Source organism: Neolamprologus brichardi, chromosome 14 (assembly GCF_056152115.1).
Source record: "Neolamprologus brichardi isolate AB-2024 chromosome 14, ASM5615211v1, whole genome shotgun sequence".
Taxonomy (NCBI): Eukaryota; Metazoa; Chordata; class Actinopteri; order Cichliformes; family Cichlidae; genus Neolamprologus; species Neolamprologus brichardi.
The window spans coordinates 26,028,123-26,056,109 of NC_142117.1; the positions used below are offsets into that span (position 1 = coordinate 26,028,123).

The 27,987-nt window shown below is 41.8% G+C and overlaps 1 protein-coding gene across 1 annotated transcript; it reads left to right on the plus strand.

The window, feature by feature from the left end:
- Nucleotides 1-28: 28 nt before the first annotated feature.
- On the plus strand, nt 29-27,908 carry LOC148098916 (uncharacterized). The gene is made up of 14 exons (XM_087851659.1): nt 29-2,917; nt 3,766-3,883; nt 3,980-4,142; nt 4,318-4,510; nt 11,432-11,455; nt 11,875-11,946; nt 12,366-12,437; nt 12,914-13,019; nt 13,677-13,738; nt 13,829-15,848; nt 22,850-22,930; nt 23,938-23,985; nt 24,674-24,706; nt 27,658-27,908. Exons 2-14 carry the CDS (start codon nt 3,775-3,777, stop codon nt 27,906-27,908), a joined length of 3,234 nt encoding a protein of 1,077 aa, XP_087707785.1. The 5' UTR covers nt 29-2,917; nt 3,766-3,774.
- The last annotated feature ends 79 nt before the right edge of the window (nt 27,909-27,987 follow it).

A 27,987-nucleotide genomic window follows, 5' to 3' on the forward strand; every position in this document is an offset into this window, starting at 1 on the left:
AAACAAAAAAAAAAAAAAAAAAAAAAAAAAAAGACAAGGAGCATAAGTCCAGAAACACATGAAAACGATTCAAAACAAAGCTAAACCAGATCAAACATGAGTCCACAAAAAAGTTCAGGGGGGTCGACAGCACATGAGCCAAATCCAGAACAGTTCAGGGGGGCGGCCGTGTGGACAGCAGCGGCGGCGGCAACGCAGGCGAAACAAGTCAGGAGGAAGGCAGTGGCGGCAACAGAGCAGGTCCGGAGGCCAACGGCAGTGTAGCAACCGCAGCACCAGACGAGGAGGGACCAGACGAGGAGGGACCAGACGAGGAGGGACCAGACGAGGAGGGACCAGACGAGGAGGGACCAGACGAGGAGGGACCAGACGGCAGCGTGGCAGCCACGGAACCAGACGGCAGCGTGGCAGCTGCAGGTGGTGACGCTGCAGGCGATGGTGTGTAAGTTGCAGGTGGTGGCTGAACGGACTCCCTAGAGCCGTCAGCGGACACGAGGATATGCTGGCTGGGTCCTCCGGGACCCCCAGCTAACGAGACGTGATGCCGGACGGGCTCCTCGGACCGTGCAGCTGACGAGGCGTGACGCTGACTAGGCTCTCCTGAACCCCCAGCTGACGAGACGTGACACTGGCGGGGCTCTCCAGAACCCCCAGCCGTGCTACTGGCTGAGCTAGCGGCAACACAGGAGACTGAATGGCAGACTGAACTCAGGGCAGCTGGGCAGCAGACTGAACTGAGGGCGACTGAAGTAATGGTTGAGATGATAATGGTGGTGGAGTTGGCAACTGAGCTAAAGGCAGCAGGGCTGCAGACCGAGCTGCAGGCAGCGGGGCTGCAGACTTGAGCTGCAGGCGGGGCTGCAGACTGAGTGGGGGAGGGTGAAGATGAAGTTTGTGGAGAATGAAATCCTGAATGAGCGGGTGCAGTTAGTCCAATAGCCAGGGGTGGCCGGAAATGAGCTGCTGTAGCCTGGCTTCCACAGCGCAGAGCAGCTCACTCTCCCTCATGCTCTAGCCATAGGTTGACCAACCTGGAAGCAGAGTCGATTATGACCTCCTGAAGTTCCTTGGGTGGGGCAAATGCCGATGGATCCATAATGTGGCTGGTCAGTAATGTCACAGCGAACGGGATGAGACATGTGGAGGAATTAAATGAGGATCCAAGCGCAGGTACTCGTAGATGCGAAGGAGATTTATTGAAAAAATAAAGCACAAGGTGGAAATGGCAAAACGGAAACAAAACTAATCTATACTGGGACAAACTAAACTACTGAACAGCAAACATGAACACGAACATGAAGGAAGGTGAGCAGTTGAACCTGAAGTTGGACAGCAGGGTGAACACGGTTGAAACACAGACAGACCAGCGACCAGCACACGAGAAGACACGACTTAAATACACACAGGTGGGGAACACAACTGGAAGTAATTGACGAGACGAGACAAGGGAAGCTAAACTGAATACACTCACATAAGACACGGACCTTCACAATAAAACAGGAAACAAGAAACAACTACACAAAGATGCAGACTAGACACTAAACTAAACCTACAGGAGGGCACCAGAACAAATCTACACTAAACATGAGACACAAAACCTAAGAACTAATCCCTTAACAAGAATAAACAAAAACATAGAATTCTACTAATAATCAACAAAGCACAAGAATCAGAATACAATCCAAAATTAAACCAAAACACAAGAACTCAAAATGCTGGGTCAAAATGACCCAGAACCGTGACACCTTACTTTTTTTCATGTTTGTCAAATAAAGGATGGTTAAAATTCTTTGAGCCTTTAAAAAACACACCTGATTTGTCTGCTAGATGTGGATGTGATTGTTAGCTTCAAGCCACGGCACATCTTGGAGCCACTTTTCTGAAAAAAGTCTTTTCTCTGGCTCTGGTTGGTGTTTCTTAGCTAGTGGTGGCACACCAAAGAAGCTGCTTAATGTCTGTTGTTTTTTTGGACATTTAGCTGGTGACAAGCAACACATGTAAGATTAAATGAGACAGTCAAGTACGCAAAGTGTCACTACGCATTCCTAATTTTTGTCACGCATTCGTACCTGCGTACCAGTTATGTGCACCCCTGTCTATAACACACAGCCAAACAACTACTCACTCAATAACTACTATCAAATTATCATATCTATTCAACCTAACATACATGTTTTGCATTTAATCTGTCAAGTTTGTTGTTATAACTAATAACTAATGCAGGAAAATGGCATGTTTCTTTAAGGTTTTGTTCTGCTTGTTCTATATTGTAAACAGAGCCAATTTTACACTGTATAATTTCCATAGGATTTATTAGTTTCAGATTTTTTTAGTCATATCATATGATCTCATTTATTCTGTACTGCTAAACAAAACAATGTTTGGTTTCTCAAACTGTCCATAATTGCTAGTGATAAATTCATTGGTTTCAGGATGCACCTTCTGTATCTTCAAACAAAAGATCAGAACAAAAATATAATAATTAAATACATTTTTCCGAAGAAAGCCACATCTTGATACATGCTGGTTTAACATAAGGATCTAAAATATGTCACACTATGTTGTTGGTTGAATCTCAGATTTGTTTAACATATGCAGATGCAAGTGTAAAACCATTGCTTCAGTGGTGGACCTCGGCTGGTGGTGTGTGAGGAAACATGTATTCCCTTGTAGTGTACCTTTGCCTCAAATAAATAACTAAATACTTTTTAAAAGAGGAATTTCCTATAAACAAACAAATGCAATAAAACTCAGTCCTTCGTCACTGTAAATGTTTCACTGAAATTCCATAAAAAAGTCAGAACTCTCATCACCTGACCACTTTTTAGCCAATGAGCTGTTTTTCACCCCTCCCCCTCACTTCGTGACTTCGAGTTGAGGAGTACCGACACCGACGCTGGTGTGGAGAAGCCAACAGGTAACTTTAAACTTTAAACTTTCGAATTTTGCCAGCTTTGTAGCCCAGCAACTGGTCAGATTTAGTTTTGTTGAGATTTTTCTTTGGTGTATATTCCTTGATTGAGTTTTGTATTTCAATGTAATTCTCATGCTAAAGCTAGCTTTTTTGATGACACGCGGTTGTGTATTTAATTAGTCAAGGTTAAATACCTAGTCTAACACACACCTTTTTAGTTAAACTGTAACATTTGAAATTACTGAGATGTTAATATTTATTCATCAATCCCACTGTCTCCAGATTTTAAGCAACGCTGAAATATAGGTGACACGCTATTAATGAGACATTTCAGATAACCGAGGTAGCTAACATTTAACTCTCTGGAGTGCAGATTATATGACCAATTTACGGTGTATCAGCAACATGCGTATATAACAGTTTTTAAAAATGTGTTGATAGGCCAAGTAAAACCAGAGTTATGATACACAATTTACGCTTTTTCCTGAAAACTGTTGTCAAGTTTAGTGCAGGAAAATATAAAAACGGTATTTTCTTAAAAAACAAAACATAGATACATTATTGCCTCTCAATTCAATTTTATTTATATAGCGCCAAATCACAACAAAAGTCGCCTCAAGGCGCTTCATAGATACAGAGAAAAACCCAACAATCTCATTTCCTATTGTGGTGGATAAATGAACATGAGCCGATAAAACAATTAAATCAAAAGTAGTCAAAAACAGCCGATTATACCATTGACTCCAGAGGGTTAAAGACACCTCCTGTGAAAGATCAGTTTTCATTATCAACTATTTTCCTGAAATATTAAATAAATTGTACTATTTTTTTTTTTTCTTTTTCTGAGACAGTGTATTGCAATGAGGCCCCCGAGAGCAAAAATTAAACCAAAAGATGAAGCAGTAAAATTTTCATCTTTGGGGCAGGACAAAGATGGATTTGAAGTGAAATTCATAAATTCAGTAAAAGGTGAGGTACTAGGATACTTGTTGAGGATTTTTGGCGCAGTCATAAGTTTAACCATTGTAGTAGACCCATGTTGACATTTTCTATTTTCTTTGTAAGGTCGAGGAGTGTTTAGTAGGTGCAACTATAACAAAGGAGACTTCCTTCTGGAATATCGCGGAGACGTTGTAACCAAGAAGGAATATGAAAACAGAACAAGATTGTACCATGACACCTTAAAGGTTTTTCTTTTTGAATTCAGGTACAATGGACAACAATTGTGGTATGTAAATTAAAATAATTCATTTTTCAGCCTACTTGTTGCAAAAGTTGTGACGACCACATTAAGACAAACTGCTAGCTTGTTACAAATCCATATAATTAAAAATGTAATCAAATTGTTCAGCCTTTTTATAAACCTTGTGTAATTTTGTGTCTTACATGTTTTGTTATCTCAGCATTGATGCAGCCAGAGAGGATGGCTCATTGGGCAGACTGGTGAATGACGATCACGTGAGCCCAAACAGCAAAATGAGGACAATCACAGTAAATGGAAAGCCTCATCTCTGTTTATTTGCCATAAAAGACATCAAGCCGGGGGAAGAAATAACATACAACTACGGTGACTCTGACTGGCCATGGAGAGTAAAGGTACATATTATATTTACATTTACCGTAGTGTAGTGTAGTATTGTATAGTCTCAACTTATCTGTGTTGAATGGATGTTAATGTACTTTTGTGTTTGCTTGCACAAGGTTTCAGAGCACCCTGACCGTTCTCAAGCTGATGTGCCCATGGCATCGTCCTCCTTTGAAGTTGATGAGCAGCTGACTAATTTTCTGGTGTTGTTATTATTGCAACAAGAACACAGCCGAGTTGTTTGGATGTTGATAGTGAGGGTGTTAGACACAAGTCCTATAGTGTTGGTTAATGTAAGATACCTACATTATGAGGACTGTGTGTGTTTTGGATGCGTAAGTCTATTGAAAGATGGGCTCTCAAGTCTGTGTGTAACAGAGACCCTGCAGTGTATGAAGCTTTCAGGTACATTATTATGAGGACTGTGTGTGGATACTGCCGAGAGTCATGTTGGTTCACACTGGAGAATTAATTTTCACTCAATATTACTTCATTACATTTACCTCATTTATGTCAATAACCAGTGTACCTTCATAACTGTATTGTATAGTCTCAACGTATCTGTGTTGAATGGATGTTAATGTACTTTTGTGTTTGCTTGCACAAGGTTTCAGAGCACCCTGACCGTCCTCAAGCTGCTGTGCCCATGGCATCGTCCTCCTTTGAAGTTGATGAGCAGGTGACTAATTTTCTGGTGTTGTTATTATTGTAACAAGAACACAGCCGAGTTGTTTGGATGTTGATAGTGAGGGTGTTAGACACAAGTCCTATAGTGTTGGTTAATGTAAGATGCCTACATTATGAGGACTGTGTGTGGATACTGCCGAGTGTCATGTTGGTTCACACTGGAGAATTAATTTTCACTCAATATTACTTCATTACATTTACCTCATTTATGTCAATAACCAGTGTACCTTCATAACTGTATTGTATAGTCTCAACGTATCTGTGTTGAATGGATGTTAATGTACTTTTGTGTTTGCTTGCACAAGGTTTCAGAGCACCCTGACCGTCCTCAAGCTGCTGTGCCCATGGCATCGTCCTCCTTTGAAGTTGATGAGCAGGTGACTAATTTTCTGGTGTTGTTATTATTGTAACAAGAACACAGCCGAGTTGTGTGGATGTTGATAGTGAGGGTGTTAGACACAAGTCCTATAGTGTTGGTTAATGTAAGATACCTAGATTATGAGGACTGTGTGTGTTTTGGATGCGTAAGTCTATTGAAAGATGGGCTCTGAAGTCTTTGTGTAACAGAGACCCTGCAGTGTATGAAGCTTTCAGGTACATTATTATGAGGACTGTGTGTGGATACTGCCGAGAGTCATGTTGGTTCACACTGGAGAATTAATTTTCACTCAATATTACTTCATTACATTTACCTCATTTATGTCAATAACCAGTGTACCTTCATAACTGTATTGTATAGTCTCAACGTATCTGTGTTGAATGGATGTTAATGTACTTTTGTGTTTGCTTGCACAAGGTTTCAGAGCACCCTGACCGTCCTCAAGCTGCTGTGCCCATGGCATCGTCCTCCTTTGAAGTTGATGAGCAGGTGACTAATTTTCTGGTGTTGTTATTATTGCAACAAGAACACAGCCGAGTTGTTTGGATGTTGATAGTGAGGGTGTTAGACACAAGTCCTATAGTGTTGGTTAATGTAAGATACCTACATTATGAGGACTGTGTGTGTTTTGGATGCGTAAGTCTATTGAAAGATGGGCTCTCAAGTCTGTGTGTAACAGAGACCCTGCAGTGTATGAAGCTTTCAGGTACATTATTATAATGACTGTGTGTGGATACTGCCGAGAGTCATGTTGGTTCACACTGGAGAATTAATTTTCACTCAATATTACTTCATTACATTTACCTCATTTATGTCAATAACCAGTGTACCTTCATAACTGTATTGTATAGTCTCAACGTATCTGTGTTGAATGGATGTTAATGTACTTTTGTGTTTGCTTGCACAAGGTTTCAGAGCACCCTGGCCGTCCTCAAGCTGCTGTGCCCATGGCATCGTCCTCCTTTGAAGTTGATGAGCAGGTGACTAATTTTCTGGTGTTGTTATTATTGTAACAAGAACACAGCCGAGTTGTGTGGATGTTGATAGTGAGGGTGTTAGACACAAGTCCTATAGTGTTGGTTAATGTAAGATACCTACATTATGAGGACTGTGTGTGTTTTGGATGCGTAAGTCTATTGAAAGATGGGCTCTGAAGTCTGTGTGTAACAGAGACCCTGCAGTGTATGAAGCTTTCAGGTACATTATTATGAGGACTGTGTGTGGATACTGCCGAGAGTCATGTTGGTTCACACTGGAGAATTAATTTTCACTCAATATTACTTCATTACATTTACCTCATTTATGTCAATAACCAGTGTACCTTCATAACTGTATTGTATAGTCTCAACGTATCTGTGTTGAATGGATGTTAATGTACTTTTGTGTTTGCTTGCACAAGGTTTCAGAGCACCCTGACCGTTCTCAAGGTGATGTGCCCATGGCATCGTCCTCCTTTGAAGTTGATGAGCAGGTGACTAATTTTCTGGTGTTGTTATTATTGCAACAAGAACACAGCCGAGTTGTTTGGATGTTGATAGTGAGGGTGTTAGACACAAGTCCTATAGTGTTGGTTAATGTAAGATACCTACATTATGAGGACTGTGTGTGGATACTGCCGAGTGTCATGTTGGTTCACACTGGAGAATTAATTTTCACTCAATATTACTTCATTACATTTACCTCATTTATGTCAATAACCAGTGTACCTTCATAACTGTATTGTATAGTCTCAACGTATCTGTGTTGAATGGATGTTAATGTACTTTTGTGTTTGCTTGCACAAGGTTTCAGAGCACCCTGACCGTCCTCAAGCTGCTGTGCCCATGGCATCGTCCTCCTTTGAAGTTGATGAGCAGGTGACTAATTTTCTGGTGTTGTTATTATTGTAACAAGAACACAGCCGAGTTGTTTGGATGTTGATAGTGAGGGTGTTAGACACAAGTCCTATAGTGTTGGTTAATGTAAGATACCTACATTATGAGGACTGTGTGTGGATACTGCCGAGTGTCATGTTGGTTCACACTGGAGAATTAATTTTCACTCAATATTACTTCATTACATTTACCTCATTTATGTCAATAACCAGTGTACCTTCATAACTGTATTGTATAGTCTCAACGTATCTGTGTTGAATGGATGTTAATGTACTTTTGTGTTTGCTTGCACAAGGTTTCAGAGCACCCTGGCCGTCCTCAAGGTGATGTGCCCATGGCATCGTCCTCCTTTGAAGTTGATGAGCAGGTGACTAATTTTCTGGTGTTGTTATTATTGCAACAAGAACACAGCCGAGTTGTTTGGATGTTGATAGTGAGGGTGTTAGACACAAGTCCTATAGTGTTGGTTAATGTAAGATACCTACATTATGAGGACTGTGTGTGTTTTGGATGCGTAAGTCTATTGAAAGATGGGCTCTCAAGTCTGTGTGTAACAGAGACCCTGCAGTGTATGAAGCTTTCAGGTACATTATTATGAGGACTGTGTGTGGATACTGCCGAGAGTCATGTTGGTTCACACTGGAGAATTAATTTTCACTCAATATTACTTCATTACATTTACCTCATTTATGTCAATAACCAGTGTACCTTCATAACTGTATTGTATAGTCTCAACGTATCTGTGTTGAATGGATGTTAATGTACTTTTGTGTTTGCTTGCACAAGGTTTCAGAGCACCCTGACCGTCCTCAAGCTGCTGTGCCCATGGCATCGTCCTCCTTTGAAGTTGATGAGCAGGTGACTAATTTTCTGGTGTTGTTATTATTGTAACAAGAACACAGCCGAGTTGTTTGGATGTTGATAGTGAGGGTGTTAGACACAAGTCCTATAGTGTTGGTTAATGTAAGATGCCTACATTATGAGGACTGTGTGTGGATACTGCAGAGTGTCATGTTGGTTCACACTGGAGAATTAATTTTCACTCAATATTACTTCATTACATTTACCTCATTTATGTCAATAACCAGTGTACCTTCATAACTGTATTGTATAGTCTCAACGTATCTGTGTTGAATGGATGTTAATGTACTTTTGTGTTTGCTTGCACAAGGTTTCAGAGCACCCTGACCGTCCTCAAGCTGCTGTGCCCATGGCATCGTCCTCCTTTGAAGTTGATGAGCAGGTGACTAATTTTCTGGTGTTGTTATTATTGTAACAAGAACACAGCCGAGTTGTTTGGATGTTGATAGTGAGGGTGTTAGACACAAGTCCTATAGTGTTGGTTAATGTAAGATGCCTACATTATGAGTAGGGGTGGGTTTTTATAATCGATTTATCGATTAAAATCGATTCTGGCTTGGATAACGTAAAATCGATTCATTAAAATCCTGAATCGATTTTTTAATATAAATTTATTTTGCCCGAAATGCCAGAATCTCTGGTGAAATCTCACAAAATTTCAACAACCACCAAACAGCTAAGACAGTAAATGAGAGCAGGAACACGGATTCTGCACAAAGACTTAAACACACAGCGCAACCCGCGGATCAGAATCAGTGAGATGTCGCCTTTCTCACCTGACCGCACGGACACGGTCGGGGCTGAAAGCCGACAGCTCGCTGATTCTGATCTGTCGGCGGGTCCGCGCTTTGTGTTCATGCCCTTTATGCGCTGATTCTAAAGCTGTTAGTTTTATCTCCCTCCAAACAATATTGACCGAACCAGCAGCAAAAGAAGATCCAAACTACACTTCACATAAACATCGTCATGTATTCACTCTTACTTTTACTGTTTTGCTTCAACCAGATGCACAGCTCTCTCTCTCGCTCTCCCCCTCTCTCTCTCTGTACTGTTTTCTGCATTATTTGCTTGCTTGTTACGCACAAGTCTACCGTTGTTTACAGCACTGTCGGTCGATGGGGGTTTTTTTTCGTTTTATATACTTCCAAAAAGAAAACCTAATTTCTGCCGTTCAATACTGGACAAATTTAAACTTTTTAGAATTATGCAAAATGCAAAACACTTAGCCGTGTCTCTAATAAAACCGCTGTAACTTCAGAGGTAATGTTCATATGTTGATTGATGGTTTTCTTTCGTTTTTTATGTACTGCAGAATATTTTTATAAAATCCCAGGCCAGGAAAATCTCCTTCATGTTTTTCTGTGCTTTATCCTCAGCTACTTTGACACAGAGGCATCTGCTGTGATGCTCACACCATTGATAAAGTCTTGCGTCTGTCAGCTTCCTTTTTATAGATACAAAAATATGTAACTGTACTGATCTGAATTATAATATGACTGACTGTCAAAATTTCCCAGATTCAAATCGAATCGAATCGAATTAAATCGAATCGTGGATCGAATCGATTCGGGACCTTGTGAATCGGAATTGAATCGATTCTAGAAATCAGTGACGATACCCAGCCCTAATTATGAGGACTGTGTGTGGATACTGCCGAGTGTCATGTTGGTTCACACTGGAGAATTAATTTTCACTCAATATTACTTCATTACATTTACCTCATTTATGTCAATAACCAGTGTACCTTCATAACTGTATTGTATAGTCTCAACGTATCTGTGTTCAATGGATGTTAATGTACTTTTGTGTTTGCTTGCACAAGGTTTCAGAGCACCCTGACCGTCCTCAAGCTGCTGTGCCCATGGCATCGTCCTCCTTTGAAGTTGATGAGCAGGTGACTAATTTTCTGGTGTTGTTATTATTGTAACAAGAACACAGCCGAGTTGTGTGGATGTTGATAGTGAGGGTGTTAGACACAAGTCCTATAGTGTTGGTTAATGTAAGATACCTACATTATGAGGACTGTGTGTGGATACTGCCGAGTGTCATGTTGGTTCACACTGGAGAATTTATTTTCACTCAATATTACTTCATTACATTTACCTCATTTATGTCAATAACCAGTGTACCTTCATAACTGTATTGTATAGTCTCAACGTATCTGTGTTGAATGGATGTTAATGTACTTTTGTGTTTGCTTGCACAAGGTTTCAGAGCACCCTGGCCGTCCTCAAGGTGATGTGCCCATGGCATCGTCCTCCTTTGAAGTTGATGAGCAGGTGACTAATTTTCTGGTGTTGTTATTATTGCAACAAGAACACAGCCGAGTTGTTTGGATGTTGATAGTGAGGGTGTTAGACACAAGTCCTATAGTGTTGGTTAATGTAAGATGCCTACATTATGAGGACTGTGTGTGTTTTGGATGCGTAAGTCTATTGAAAGATGGGCTCTCAAGTCTGTGTGTAACAGAGACCCTGCAGTGTATGAAGCTTTCAGGTACATTATTATAATGACTGTGTGTGGATACTGCCGAGAGTCATGTTGGTTCACACTGGAGAATTAATTTTCACTCAATATTACTTCATTACATTTACCTCATTTATGTCAATAACCAGTGTACCTTCATAACTGTATTGTATAGTCTCAACGTATCTGTGTTGAATGGATGTTAATGTACTTTTGTGTTTGCTTGCACAAGGTTTCAGAGCACCCTGACCGTCCTCAAGCTGCTGTGCCCATGGCATCGTCCTCCTTTGAAGTTGATGAGCAGGTGACTAATTTTCTGGTGTTGTTATTATTGTAACAAGAACACAGCCGAGTTGTTTGGATGTTGATAGTGAGGGTGTTAGACACAAGTCCTATAGTGTTGGTTAATGTAAGATACCTACATTATGAGGACTGTGTGTGGATACTGCCGAGTGTCATGTTGGTTCACACTGGAGAATTAATTTTCACTCAATATTACTTCATTACATTTACCTCATTTATGTCAATAACCAGTGTACCTTCATAACTGTATTGTATAGTCTCAACGTATCTGTGTTGAATGGATGTTAATGTACTTTTGTGTTTGCTTGCACAAGGTTTCAGAGCACCCTGGCCGTCCTCAAGCTGCTGTGCCCATGGCATCGTCCTCCTTTGAAGTTGATGAGCAGGTGACTAATTTTCTGGTGTTGTTATTATTGTAACAAGAACACAGCCGAGTTGTGTGGATGTTGATAGTGAGGGTGTTAGACACAAGTCCTATAGTGTTGGTTAATGTAAGATACCTACATTATGAGGACTGTGTGTGTTTTGCATGCGTAAGTCTATTGAAAGATGGGCTCTCAAGTCTTTGTGTAACAGAGACCCTGCAGTGTATGAAGCTTTCAGGTACATTATTATGAGGACTGTGTGTGGATACTGCTGAGTGTAATGTTGGTTCACACTGGAGAATTAATTTTCACTCAATATTACTTCATTACATTTACCTCATTTATGTCAATAACCAGTGTACCTTCATAACTGTATTGTATAGTCTCAACGTATCTGTGTTCAATGGATGTTAATGTACTTTTGTGTTTGCTTGCACAAGGTTTCAGAGCACCCTGACCGTCCTCAAGCTGCTGTGCCCATGGCATCGTCCTCCTTTGAAGTTGATGAGCAGGTGACTAATTTTCTGGTGTTGTTATTATTGCAACAAGAACACAGCCGAGTTGTTTGGATGTTGATAGTGAGGGTGTTAGACACAAGTCCTATAGTGTTGGTTAATGTAAGATACCTACATTATGAGGACTGTGTGTGTTTTGGATGCGTAAGTCTATTGAAAGATGGGCTCTCAAGTCTGTGTGTAACAGAGACCCTGCAGTGTATGAAGCTTTCAGGTACATTATTATAATGACTGTGTGTGGATACTGCCGAGAGTCATGTTGGTTCACACTGGAGAATTAATTTTCACTCAATATTACTTCATTACATTTACCTCATTTATGTCAATAACCAGTGTACCTTCATAACTGTATTGTATAGTCTCAACGTATCTGTGTTGAATGGATGTTAATGTACTTTTGTGTTTGCTTGCACAAGGTTTCAGAGCACCCTGACCGTTCTCAAGGTGATGTGCCCATGGCATCGTCCTCCTTTGAAGTTGATGAGCAGGTGACTAATTTTCTGGTGTTGTTATTATTGCAACAAGAACACAGCCGAGTTGTTTGGATGTTGATAGTGAGGGTGTTAGACACAAGTCCTATAGTGTTGGTTAATGTAAGATACCTACATTATGAGGACTGTGTGTGTTTTGGATGCGTAAGTCTATTGAAAGATGGGCTCTTCCACAAAATTTCTTCCTGATGTTTGCCAATGTTTTAAATTAACAGCTAAGCCACTTGATTTGCATTTAACCGAGACTTCAACTTAAAGTCAATGAGCAGTGGTTACACAGATGCTCTTTTACTTAAAAATTATAGTCAGTCTATCAGAAAATATGCTTTAATCATGATGGGGAAACCCTGAAATGTTGGATCTTACTGTATGTATTCATGTCACATTGTCGCAGCAAATGAGGGAAGTTTTTTCATGACATGAAAGAATTGAAAATGAACGGTATAAACTCAACGAACTTTGGTTTTCAACAGAACTGCAAACATGATGTGGTGTATTCGTCAGAGACGATGTTGAAAAAATGTGCCTTTTGTAATGCACATTCTCCTGCTTTCAAGTTTCTTTGCGTGAAATGTAAAGGTGAGTGTTCTTGTCCTTTTATTTTAGATGATTGTCAAGATATTAACAGAATGTAAACACATTCATGAGCAAAACATTGTCATGCTGGCGGCTTTCTAATTCTTATTGAAATATTCCGTTTATTTCAATTTTAATATCCGATTCTTGTGTCAAATATTAATGACACAAGTTATTCAGTAACTAGTGGAGACATACAAACAGGTTTTAGAAGTAAACTTTTAAGTTCTGCTTTCCTAACTACATCAAGCAGCATTCTGTCTTTAGTATTACCAGCTATTACAGGCCTTTTACGGGAGTAATACCAGTTTGTCAAACTACGCAAAATAAAACTCCATCTAACCTTCAGTCATTGACTAAAAAAATGCAACATGGTCATTATTAGTGGACCATTAAAATCAGTTTATGTAAAATAAATGTTGTGACACCATTTGTTCCACTGCTTTGATACTTTAGTACCAACTCGTCTCAAACATGTACAAGTTAATTAGGACAAGTTAATTACCAATTCTCAAAACCCATCCCTAAACAAATGTCTTTTGCATGATATGTAATTTTTGCTTTTGTTCTGGGAACCTAAAATCATTAAGCTGCATGGAAGTACTTGAATATCTTTTGTAATGTAAATGCATAAACACATTCTGTTTTTCATCTGTCTAGGGTGCTCTTGTATCTGGCACAAGTCCTGTTACATCAAAAGCACAAGGCTTGGACTTGAACTAGTAGGTTATTGTAATAATTTATATTGTTAAATTTTAGTAGTTAAGATACATTATGTAGACTTATTTTTCTTTTTTTTTTTTTTTTCCAAGGTTAGTGAAGAAACTAGTTCAAGTGAAGAGATGTCAGGGGAAGAATATATTCCGGATTGTAGCAGTTACTCAGACAGTTCAGCTGAAATTATCCCCCTACGTTCAAAACCTTTAAATATGCTCATAGTGGAGGATTGCAGTGAACTTTCGCCAGAAATTTCAAAAATCAGAGAAAGCACAGAAATTTTCTTGGTTGAAGGGCCAGTGTCTAAAGGTGCAGATACTACAGAGAAGCAGGTGAAAACTTGTGTGGAGAGTAAACAAGAAAAAGTATCAGAAGTTCAGAGTGAAGTTGCATCTGTGGAGCCTGGCACAGGAACTGGGGAAGTTGAGAGCACACAGTCTTCACACATATCCTCTTCAGCAAATCCCAAAAATTATTGCTTCATCTGTGACAAACCACAGTCAAAATTGGCCCGACACTTGAAGACCCACGAGAAGACGAATGCTGAAGTTGCTCAAATTCTAGCACTCTCAAAAAACTCAAAATATCGTAAAAAGATGCTTGAGAAAATGAGGAATAAGGGTAACTTTAAACACAACACAGATGTTTTAACAAGTGGTAGTGGACTGTTAAAACTAAAACGCAAATCCAAGAAAAACTATGATGTGAAACAGTATGTGCACTGCATGTATTGTCAAGGAATGTACCTTCGGAGAGACCTCTGGCGACATGCTCGTAAATGTCTCTCAAAACCGATGGAGGCTGATGAAAAGGCAGGAAGAAAAAGAGTCTTGTCCTTGTCCATGATGGTGGACTCAACACTGTGTCAACAAATATCCCAAGGTGTATGGAAGCTTTTAACTGTGATGAAAGATGATGAAGTTTCTGCTGCTGTGCGAAGTGACTTTTACATTCTTCAGCTTGCGCAGTCATTTTTCAACAAACATGGTCAAGATCCGACCAAACATGAATATATTCGGCAGAAGATCCGTGAAGTTGGAAGACTTCTACTGATCCTACGCAAGGAATATTCAATATACAACCTTGAGGATGCGATCAGACCTGCAAATTTTCATAAGCTTATCCAAGCTGTCAAGAAGGTGGCTGGGTTTGACGAAGACAGGCTCTCCTATAAAACTCCAAGTCTTGCTCTAAAGTTGGGTCACTCATTGCACAAGATATGTGACATCATACAGTGTAGGGCTCTGATAGCAGAAGACAATGACCTGGAAAAGTCAACACAGACTTTCAAAAAACTGTATGCATCAAAATGGTCTGAGCTTATTTCTCACAGAGCCTTAACAACACTGAGTGACAAGCACTTTAACAAGCCATCCACACTCCCTTTCACTGAGGATGTGCAGCGTCTTCACCAATATCTTGAAAAGATGGCAAATTCAGCATCGGAGAAATTGAAAAATAATCCATCACCACAAGCCTATGGGGAACTTTGCAGAATAACTTTGTCAAAAATTATTTTATTCAATCGAAGAAGAGGAGGTGAGGTTTCAAAGATGCAGCTGGAAGCCTTTCTTCAGAGGGACACAGCTACCCTTCATAAGGATGTTGCAGTTGGTCTCTCTAAGTTTGAGCAAAAACTGTGTGCCCATTTCAGTCGTGTTGAAATTAAGGGTAAAAGAGGCCGAAAGGTTGCTGTACTGTTATCACCAGACATGGTTGAAGCCCTAACGCAGCTCATAAGCAGAAGACTAGAGTGTGGAGTCCCGGAAGAAAACCCCTTCCTCTTTGCAAGACCCAACTGTTTGACTCCTTACAGAGGACAGGACTGTCTCAGGATTTATGCAAATGACTGTGGTGCACAAAGTCCTGAACTCCTTAGGTCAACACAGCTACGCAAGCATGTTGCAACTTTGTCACAGGTCTTGAACCTAAAAAATCACGAGCTTGATCAAGTTGCTGACTTTCTAGGCCATGATATCCGTGTCCACAGAGAATTTTACAGACTTCCAGAGGCTACAACCCAGCTGGCAAAAATATCAAAACTACTACTTGCCATGGAGAAAGGGACCCTTGGAAATCTCCAAGGCAAAACATTGGAAGAGATTGAAATTGAAGGTATTTCTAAGTAGATAGTATTTTAAGGTGTCTAGTTTTTAAGCTTTTGAGTGTTCTTAACACAATATATTTAATAACCTTACTTTTACATTAAATTTGTTAAGAGAAACAAGCAATGTTTGTACCTGCTGTTTAACATCTCCAAAAAGTTGATTCTGTTCATCTGGACATAGCTGAAGTTGATTCTGTTCATCTGGACATAGCTGAAGTTGATTCTGTTCATCTGGACATAGTGTTTTGTGGGAGAAATGTTTTGTCACTCATCCAAGTGACTTCTTCAGTCTCAGCTGACTGCAGGTTTCAATCTTATAAACAGTACATTTGCATAATGACTGAAACCAGCCCACTGAAGGAACAATGGGCTTGGAGGTCAGTCCTTAATCTTAATTATGCAAATTCTCACGACCATTGATCAGCAACCACTGACCAAAACCCACTGATCAAAGACCACTGATCAATGGCCATGAATACCATTCACAGAGAGCTCTTCTGTGTTGTGCCATGCGTTTCGCCAGAGGTTGTTTGTTTTCCCCGATGTATAAATCCTGGCAATCCTCCTGGCACTTAACAGCGTACACTATTTTACTCTGTTTGTGTCGGGGGACCCGATCCTTGGGGTGGACTAGTTTTTGGCACAGTGTTTTGGGGTTTGAAAGCCACAGAGACCCAGTGTTTAGATAAAATGTGTCTCAACTGCTCCAATACTCCTGACACATATGGGATCACTACAGGTTTTCGTTTGGGCAGCAGTTGTCCTTCTCTCCTGGATTGGCTGGAGCTTTCTTTAGGAGCCGTCCCAGCTTTGACAAAAGTCCAGCTGGGATAACCACATTTACTCAGGGCCTTCTTGATATGCCGTTCTTCTGCCTCCTTGGCCGCTGTGTCAGTGGGGATGGTGTTCGCTCCTAATGACACCCAGTTTGTGCTCCAGTGGATGATGAGAGTCAAACCTTAAATACTGATCCGTATGTGTAGGTTTACGGTACACGTCAGCTTTTAGATGTTCCCCATTACTGATGGAAATCTCAGTCTAAGAAAGCTAACCTGCCACTTTTCATAGCCTCCCTGGTGAATTTCATGTGTCGGTCCACAGAGTTAATGTGATCCGTGAATTGTGGTACGTCCTGAGATTTGATTTTCACCCAGGTGTCATCCACATACCTGAACCAATGGATTGGTGGTGTTCCAGGGTAGGATAGCAAAGCCCTCTTTTCCTCTTCTTCCATGTACAAATTGGCCACGATGGGTGAAACTGGGGAGCCCATGGCACACCCATGTTTCTGCCTGTAGAACTGACCCTTGTATGTGAAGTAGGTGGAATGAAGACACAGTTCCAAAAGCAAACACACTTGGTCGATGCTGAGAGTGGTCCTGTTGCTGAGGTTGGTGTCATAATCTCTTACGGACTACCTTCAATGCTTCCGTGACTGGGATGCAAGTGAAGAGAGATGTAACGTCGTACAAGACCATGGTTTCATCTGCCTCCGTAATGACATCTCTCACCCGTCCATCCATCCATCTTCATCCGCTTTATCCGAGGCCGGGTCGCAGGGGCAGCAGCCTAAGCAGAGGCCCAGACCTCCCTCTCCCCAGCCACCTCCTCCAGCTTATCCGGGGGAACACCAAGGCGTCCCCAGGCCAGCCGAGAGATATAATCTCTCCAGCGTGTCCTGGCCTGCCCCGGGGCCTCCTCCCGGTGGGACATGCCCGGAACACCTCGCCCAGGAGGCGCCCAGGAGGCATCCTTGTCAGATGCCCGACCCACCTCAGCTGGCTCCTTTCAATGTGGAGCAGCAGCGGCTCTACTCTGAGCCCCTCCCGGATGGCCGAATTTCTCACCCTATATCTGAGGGAGAGGCCAGCCACCCTTCGGAGGAAGCTCATTTCTGCCGCTTGTATCCGCAATCTCGTTCTTTCGGTCACTACCCACAGCTCGTGGCCATAGGTGAGGGTAGGGACGTAGATCCACCGGTAAATTGAGAGCTTCGCTTTTACACTCAGCTCCCTCTTCACCACGACGGACCGGTGAAGCGTCCGCATCACTGCAGCCACAGCCCCAATCCGTCTGTCGATCTCCGGCTCCCTTCTCCCATCACTCGTGAACAAGACCCCGAGATACTTGAACTCCTCCACTTGGGGCAGGAACTCATCCCCGACCCGGAGTGGGCACTCCACCCTTTTCCGGCTGAGAACCATGGCCTCAGATTTGGAGGTGCTGATCCTCATTCCCGCTGCTTCACACTCGGCTGCGAACCGTTCCATTGCGAGCTGGAGGCCCTCACCCGATGAAGCCAACAGAACCACATCATCCGCAAAAAGCAGAGATGAGATTCTGAGGCCACCAAAGTGAAAGCCCTCCGCTTCTTGGCTGCGCCTAGAAATCCTGTCCATAAGAATTATGAACAAAACCGGTGACAAAGGGCAGCCCTGGCGGAGCCCATCACCCACCGGGAACGAGTCCGACTTACTGCCGGCAACGCGAACCAAGCTCTGGCAACGGTTGTATAGGGATCGAATGGCCCGTAATAATCGGCCTGATACACCATACTCCCGCAACACCTCCCACAGGACACCCCGAGGGACACGGTCGAATGCCTTCTCCAAGTCCACAAAACACATGTAGACTGGTTGGGCAAACTCCCATGCACCCTCAAGTATCCTTGAGAGGATAAAGAGCTGGTCCAGTGTTCTGCGACCAGGACGAAAACCGCATTGTTCCTCCTGTGTCCGAGGTTCGACTAGCAGACGAACTCTCCTTTCCAGCACCCTGGCATAGACTTTCCTAGGGAGGCTGAGGAGTGTGATCCCCCTGTAGTTGGAACACACCCTCCGGTCTCCCTTCTTAAAGATGGGGACCACCACCCTGGTCTGCCAGTCCAGGGGTACTGCCCCTGATCTCCACGCAACATTGTAGAGGCGTGTCAACCAGGACAGCCCTACAACGTCCAGAGCCTTCAGGAACTCGGGGTGGACCACATCAACACCAGGGGCTCTGCCACCAAGGAGTTGTTTAACTGCCTCAGTGACCTCACCCCCGGAAATTGGCAGGTCATTCCCCTCATCCCCAGACTCTGCTTCCTCCTCGGAAGACGTGTCAGTGGGATTAAGGATGTCCTCGAAGTATTCCTTCCACCGCCTGACAATTTTCTCAGTCGACGTCAGCAGCGCTCTGCCAGCACTATACACAGCGCAGGTAGAGCACCGCATTCCCCTCCTGAGACGCCTGACGATTTGCCAGAATCTCTTCGAGGCAGTCCGAAAGTCTTTTTCCATGGCCTCCCCGAACTCCTCCCACACCCGAGTTTTTGCTTCAGCCACTGCCCGAGCCGCATTCCGCTTGGCCTGTCGATACCTGTCGACTGCCTCCGGAGTCCCACAGGCTAACCAAGCCTGATAGGACTCCTTCTTCAGCCTGGTGGCTCCTTTCACCTCTGGTGTGCACCATTTGGTTAGGTGATTACCACCACGGCAGGCACCAACCACCTTGCGGCCGCAGCTCAATGCAGCAGCTTCGGCAATGGAGACGCTGATCATGGTCCATTCGGACTCAATGTCCCCAGTCTCCCTCGGAATGCTGTTGAAGCTCTGCCGGAGGTGTGCGTTGAAGATCTTGCGGACTGGGGCCTCTGCTAGACGTTCCCAGCACACCCTCACTACGCGTTTAGTAGGGGTGCAACGATACACAAAATTCACGGTTCGGTTCGGTTCGATACTTTGGTGTCACGGTTCGATATTTTTTCGATACAAAAAAAATGTTCATGCCTTTTTATTAATTTGTCATTTATTAAATTTTCACGGCACATTCTGCACCACATCTCTGTGCGTTCATCATTTGTTTGAAGCCAGCTCACCTCCTGCAACCACTTTTCCGAGAATACGCGCTTCTTTTGTGGTTCAGACTCCATTTCTTTGGAGGTGAAGGAACACCAAAGTAATTGCTTAAAGGATTTTGCTTCTTCAACATCTTTAAGAGTTCTAAACAAATGTCTGTCCTCCTCCAGAAAATCCTATGTACGCAAACACGCGTTGCAACTTCTTATCTTGTGCGCGTTTTTTATTTTGACAGCGAATGCGCACCTGCGGACCACTTATGTGCAGCCCTGGTTATTTAGGTCGTCATATTGCAGCCACAGAAATTCTTTTGTCCATGAAACCATAAAGCTGCACTTTCTTTTTGCCTTATAGTCTGATTTGTCATAACTTTTCCGTTTTGTGGTAAGCTTTTCTTTGGCTGTCACTTCTTCACGCTGACCTGTCTTATTTGGCTCAGCAGAACTAAAATATATATCCTGCTGCTTTTACACACGCACTCACATAACGCTCAGCGATTCTCTGCGCGATCAACCTCTCACATGTTTAAGCTTGCTGCGGGAGATTTCACTTGTCATGTTTGCATAGTAAGCTAACGATTGATAAGATGTCAGAGGAATTGGTGCGCAAATTATCATCACTCACCAATCAGTACTGTCGCTCTCTATACGCAGTTCGCACGATTGCAAAGTGAAAGCAAAAAACAAGCGCAAATTCAAACGCGATTTCAATATGTCACATATTGACAGTGGCTCACCGATGCCAATGGCATAATTACCCAGCTACATTTCCGAAAGAATGCAAAAGCATTGACATATATTTTGCGAGCCTTGTATCTGATTAAGGAATCACTCATCTTTGGAAAAGAGAGTTTATTACAGAGAAATGGCTCTTTCCAAAATAAAAGCTATACTATACGCTTCTTCTGGGCTATATTCTCAGCACCATATTAAATATATCAGGTCCCCATAAGGAGAATCATGTGCTAACGGCTGTCTAAATGACTCGGCTAAAGTTTGTAGCATGCATGCTTGTTGTTTTTGTCTGCTTCCACTTGTCTTTGCACTAGGATGATGTCGGAGTAAATGTGCAGTCATATTCGTTGTGTTCCCACTAGTGCTGTCAGCGTTAATCTGAAATGAGGTTAACGACACAACACCTCCGTTAACGAGCTACTGCGGATTGCCTTGTGCGTGGGGCTGGACGGCCAACACAACGAGCTAACTGCGCTAACACACTAGTTCCCACCCATGTAATTGAGCATTGCTGGCACATCCAACATACTGTTTTACTTTAGTCCATGACGCGCTTACCTTCAGGGTCATACTTCACATGAAAACCAAAATAGTTCCAAACGCCAGATCTGAATGAGGGTGGGGGAGGTTCAATTTGCCATGTTGCAACTAGCTTAGCTTCTGTCTTGCTAGCTTGCCCTGCGCTCAGTGAATCTGCGTTCGACTACTCCGCCTAGGCTGCACTGTCGAGCGCAGATCCACTGAGTGCTCAACACAGACAGCATCGTCAGAAGGGAAGTTGATAAAATAAATTAAAAATGTTGTATTGTTCGATACATATGCGTACCGAACCGAAAGCACTGTATCGAACGGTTCAATATCGATACGAGTATCGTTGCACCCCTAGAGTTTAGGTGCACCGGTTCTGTCCAGCGTCCTCTCCTGCCACCTGATCCAACTCACCACCAGGTGGTGATCAGTTGACAGCTCAGCCCCTCTCTTTACCCGAGTGTCCAGAACATATGTTCGCAGGTCTGGTGATACGATTACAAAATCAATCATCGACCTGCGGCCTAGAGCGTCCTGGTGCCACGTGCACTTATGGACACTCTTATGTTCGAACAAGGTGTTTGTTATGGCCAAACTGTGATTTGCACAGAAGTCCAATAACAAAACACCGCTCGGGTTCAGATCAGGGAGGCCGTTCCTCCCAATCACGCCCCTCCAAGTCTTGCTGTCGTTACCCACGTGAGTATTGAAGTCTCCCAGCAGGACAACAGAGTCTCCAGGTGGAGCACCTTCCTCTCCATGGTGATTTTGGATGCTGGGGGCTTTGCATTGCTGAGACAGGCCAAAACTTTCGTCCGTAGTTGCTATGCTTCCATTTCTGCAATATTGTTGTTACGAATTGCTGTTTCTGTGGCTGTGATCAGCTCCACTAGCGGGATTTGTCCCGGTGTGACAGCAAATTTCAGCCCTTGAGCAAGGATGTTTTTCTCTGTTTCGGTGAGCTGTCTGTCAGACAAATTCTTCACCCACTTGTCCACATCCTCGGTGTCGCATCCTTGTCTCTTCTGGTCACTGAGGACACTCTCCGTATTTTGCCGTGGTTTCCGACGTACAACAAGTAAGTCAAACTTCCTTTGTTGCCTGGTCTTAGACTTCTTGTGCTGTGCTAGACGAGCCTTCTCAGTAAAGTCAAACACCTTTTTAAGAGTATTCTCATCTAGAAGCATTGTCAGTCTCTGTTGGATCCGCTCCTCTTGAGATTTTAGCATGTCCATGGTAAAATTTGTTTGCCTCACCCGTTCATTAAGCAACTGATGCTGTGCCTTCTGGAGGATTTTTGTTGCCCGGAAGCCTTTAACGAAGAGCTCATTTGCAGACTTTTAGGAGTAATCCGGTTTTGTCTGCATCTGAGGCTGAATCTCAGGTGGTTCCTGTAATCCACCATCTTACGTGCTGTTTGCTCATACTGACGTACAAGCTTCAGGCCGTCCTTGCCAAAGTGGGTTAAAACGTCTTGATGCATTCAGAATGCCTCGATTCATAATCAAGGAGGGGGCCTAAGGCCATCTTACAGTGCTGTGATTGCAGCCATTCCCCAACTCTCTGTGTATGGTACTCATGGCTATTGATCAGTGGTCTTTGATCAGTGGGTTTTGGTCAGTGGTTGTTGATCAATGGTCATGAGAATTTGCATAATTAAGATTAAGGAACTGACCTCCCAGCCCATTGTTCCTTCAGTGGGCTGGTTTCAGTCATTATGCAAATGTACTGTTTATAAGATTGGGGAAACCTGCAGTCAGCTGAGACTGAAGAAGTCACTTGGATGAGTGACGAAACGTTTTTCCCACAAAACGCTATGTCCAGATGAACAGAATCAACTCTTGGAGATTTACTTACCTGGATGATTGAGAATGCATCAAGATGCTGCTTAACATATTTTTTTGTCAGATAACCTAGACTTGACAGACTCTGGTGAGAGTGAAGACGGCGAGGCTGACAAAGAATACCCACCAGCACAAACAAAAATGGGTAAATGCACCAACAAACAACTCATATTTATGTAGTATTCAGTTGAATGCAATATTGTGAGATGTTTCAGGTAAACACAGTTATTTAAAAGGTAGTAGTAAGGATTATATGTGCACTGTAAGTCTTAAGTATTGAAAATGTCTTAATTTGTTTTGGGCTGAGGTTAATACACTGCTTAAGCTATTCTTGACATAGTCATAAAGATTGATGTCTGTCAAATAATGTCACTAAAGAAAGGTCTAACCAGATCAGTACAAAAAATGTAATAGTACTTACAGTGATAGTTTTGTGTTGTGATGCTACAGATATCTAGCCAGAGATGTGTGTAAATGAATCAACCACAACGCAACAGAGCATTAATATTGAGCTACACTATTCAACTACAGAAAAGGGAACTAGGCAGTTTGTTGAGGTACCTCCAGGGACCTCTGACAGTATTACCCACTTCCTACAGTGTGCCCACTGATGATGATTGTCTTATAACTGGACTGTTGGAGTATTGTGTTTACATTTTTACAAGGTATGCCGAGAACATCTCTTCCGCTTATCCTAACCCCAGCAAATGCACTTATTGGACTTGGCTGCCCAGTCGATAAGGCGGGACGTTAGCATAGTGGTTAGCACTGTTGCCTCACAGCAAGACGGTCCTGAGTTCATCGGTCCAGGGTCCGCAAACATGGAGTTGTTTTCTCCATGTTTGCGTGGGTTCTCTCGGCATACTTCAGCTTCCTCGCACAGTCCAAAGAAACTGGGGTTAGGTTAATTGGTCACTCTAAATTGCCCATTGATGTGAATGTGATTGCATATAGTTGTTTTTCTCTGTGTTAGTCCTGTGGGAGACCGGCGACCTCAGTCATTTTAGGACTGAGCTATGGACCTGAGGATTACTTGTATTTATGGATGCCTCTCTCCTTGTTAGTGAAAATCATTGTCTTGTTAAAGGAAAGTCTAAACAGGAACAGAAAATGTGACTGCTATATTGAGCTAAAATACTCCTTGTACTATAGGGAGGAGTACTATGCCACCTGTAGAGGAACCTCCAAACACCTCAAACGGTATAACTATCCATCACCCTACATATTGATGGCTCTTCCATGATTACCAAGCCACTCATATTGTTTGTGATATTTTTGTTTTACTTTTCTATTTACAGATGTGGACTCGGCTGGAGAAGGCACATCACGAGGTACCGCAAGAATAAAATATTTTAAAATATCAAGACATCTTTGAACAGATTCTTTGAACAACAGACTAGCAAATGGTTATCTCTGTAACAGTGTTTGACAAGATTTTTGATGTCTTTCATCTGTGTGGATGGCTTTTATGTTTTATTTCTAGTAAAATAGGTGTGTCCAAAGTTTTAACTGGTACTGCAGATATATCATGACAATTCACTGATATGCCAGCTGAACAAATGGTCAATGTAACTTTAAACTTCTTCAGTCATTTTAGGACTGAGCTATGGACTTGAGGATTACTTGTATTTATGGGTGCCTCTCTCCTTGTTAGTGAAAATCATTGTCGTGTTAAAGGAAAGTCTAAACAGGAACAGAAAATGTGACTGCTATATTAAGCTAAAATACTCCTTGTACTACAGGGAGGAGTACTATGCCACCTGTAGAGGAACCTCCAAACACCTCAAATGGTATAACTATCCACCACCCTGCATATTGATGGCTCTTCCATGATTACCAAGCCACTCGTGTTGTTTGTGATATTTTTGTTTTACTTTTCTATTTACAGATGTGGACTCGGCTGGAGAAGGCACATCACGAGGTACCACAAGAATAAAATATTTTAAAATATCAAGACACCCTTGAACAGATTCTTTGAACAACAGACTAGCAAATGGTTATCTCTGTAACAGTGTTTGACAAGCTTTTTGATGTCTTTCATCTGTGTGGATGGCTTTTATGTTTTATTTCTAGTAAAATAGGTGTGTCCAAAGTTTTAACTGGCACTGCAGATATATCATGACAATTCGCTGATATGCCAGCTGAACAAATGGTCAATGTAACTTTAAACTTCTTCAGTCATTTTAGGACTGAGCTATGGACTTGAGGATTACTTGTATTTATGGGTGCCTCTCTCCTTGTTAGTGAAAATCATTGTCGTGTTAAAGGAAAGTCTAAACAGGAACAGAAAATGTGACTGCTATATTGAGCTAAAATACTCCTTGTACTATAGGGAGGAGTACTATGCCACCTGTAGAGGAACCTCCAAACACCTCAAACGGTATAACTATCCATCACCCTACATTTTGATGGCTCTTCCATAATTACCAAGCCACTCGTGTTGTTTGTGATATTTTTGTTTTACTTATCTATTTATAGATGTGGACTCGGCTGGAGAAGGCACATCACAAGGTACCACAAGAATAAAATATTTTAAAATATCAAGACATCTTTGAACAACAGACTAGCAAATGGTTATCTCTTTAACAGTGTTTGACGGGATTTTTGATGTCTTTCATCTTTGTAGATGGCTTTTATGTTTTATTTCTAGTAAAATGCTTTCTAGTTTTGGGAAATGCAGTTAAGATTACTTTGAAAAGACACAATGCTTATTCAAATTCAGAATGAATAAACAGGTGTGTCCAAAGTTTTAACTGGTACTGCAGATATATCATGACAATTCACTGATATGCCAGCTGAAGAAATGGTCAATGTAACTTTAAACTTCTTCAGTCATTTTAGGACTGAGCTATGGACCCGAGGATTACTTGTATTTATGGGTGCCTCTCTCCTTGTTAGTGAAAATTATTTTCGTGTTAAAGGAAAGTCTAAACAGGAACAGAAAATGTGACTGCTATATTGAGCTAAAATACTCCTTGTACTATAGGGAGGAGTACTATGCCACCTGTAGAGGAACCTCCAAACACCTCAAACGGTATAACTATCCACCACCCTGCATATTGATGGCTCTTCCATGATTACCAAGCCACTCATGTTGTTTGTGATATTTTTGTTTTACTTTTCTATTTACAGATGTGGACTCGGCTGGAGAAGGCACATCACAAGGTACCACAAGAATAAAATATTTTAAAATATCAAGACACCTTTGAACAGATTCTTTGAACAACAGACTAGCAAATGGTTATCTCTTTAACAGTGTTTGACAAGATCTGATATGAAAGTTTGGTCAATATGACATGCCAGAATTTTACAAACATTGCATAGTTCATGACTAATATCCAGTATGACCTTAAAGTTGGCATGAGGAATTTTCTTCTCAGGTTCAACATTAGAATACTTTTCTTATTTTGGTTCTTATTTCAGTTTTGGGATTTGAAAGCCACAGAGACGTTATCTTTTAAGAAAATCCGTATCAGCTGTTCTTGTCCTTCTTCGCTCCTGGATTGGCTGGAGCGTTCTTTAGTTGCCTTCCCAGGTTTGACAAAATTCCAGCTGGGATAACCTCATTTACTCGGGGCCTTCTTGATGTCATGTTCTTGTGCTTCCCTGGCCGCTGTGTCTTTGCTCTATTTTGTAATATTTTGATGACGCCCAAGTTGTGCTCCAGTGGATGGTGAGAGTAAAGCCTTGAATACTGATCTGTCTGCATAGGTTTACAGTACACATCGACTTGAAAGTTGGCTCACTTAAAGCTCCAGTAAACTCAGCTTAAATACTAATATTGCATATTAATACTTACCATTAATCATCTTCAAAAGCCTGAGTAACAGTTCAAATGTTCATAACTATTCGAAAACAAAGATGGGAAACTGCTTATCTTGCTTTTTAAACCATATATGAAAACTACATTGGCATGTTAGATCACCTTTTGATTGAAATCTTTTTATTTTTATTTTAAGAGACAATATGAGAGTTTATTGTCAGTGTTGGTGATTCTGTAAATGTGTACATCTTTAAACTAATATTTTTTGCACGAGTTATTTCTGACTCAAATGTTTTTTAATCTCCCATGTTTCACGGTTTTTATCAAATGAGAAAGAGGTTTCATGTGAGTCATCTTGTTTTGCTGAGTATGACATCAGAGTAGACTGTCCTACATTGTCTTCGGAACAGATTGTTTTGACTTTCAGAGGAATGGAAACAAATGTGTGCCTTACATCACTGGATCTTGAATGAGTCCTCAAAGTATCCTTGATATCTTTAGAGTTTTCATTAATGCTGGTTGTATCTGATCACCCAGAACTTGTCATAATGCCAGGTCTGAACTGGGCTACTGTTACAGTACAAAATCACATGAGAATAAGAGTGGTGGAAATGAGGAATAATTTGCTTGACAAACTAAGTGAAAAGATCAGAGGACAAAGCTGAAGTAATGGGTTGAACCTGGATTCTGCATGATTGGAAGTAGAGGACAATAAAGGAGGACATGATGAAACTGGATGGGAACTAATGTCACTTTGTAATTGGGTGTCCCGTGGCATTCACATAGAAGTTCTATCTTTAATAGTTTTCTTTGAGTTAATGTTTTTGCGGGAAAGAACGAGCTAGATCTTCTAATCAGAATATAGCTTTTAAGACACTGTATTTATCTAACATGGCAAAAAGCCAAACCCCCGTGTAAATCTAAAGCCCCACAGCTATTTAAACCAAGTTAAAAAATGCTGTGGTTAATGCCTGGACTTCTTTTTGATATGTGTACCATGAAATGGATTTGATGTTTACATCCATATTGTTCTTGAAGAGTAACTTTATAATAACTTAATAATTAACAAATCAAAAGTAAGCTGATCTTATTTTCTCTCCCCCTTGTAGCATTCCCTGGAAATGGCGCAGAAGGGGAAAATCCTCGAAGGAGACAAAAATGTCCATGGTCTCCCAAAGAGATTGCAGCAGTCATGAGACATTTCCGTGGGCACATTGCAAATGGGAAACTAGCCACTGTGACAGAAATCAAACAGTGTAAAAATGCTGAACGTCCTGTGTTAGACAGTCGCTCTGTTCAAAATGTGAGAGACTTCGTCAGGAACCGCGGCATAACTCTAAAAAAAAGGAACAGCCGCTAAACGATTAATCAAGTTACAAAAATATATACACAGATGTTTGACATATATGTCATGTTTGCAAAAAGCACGTGTTCTTGTT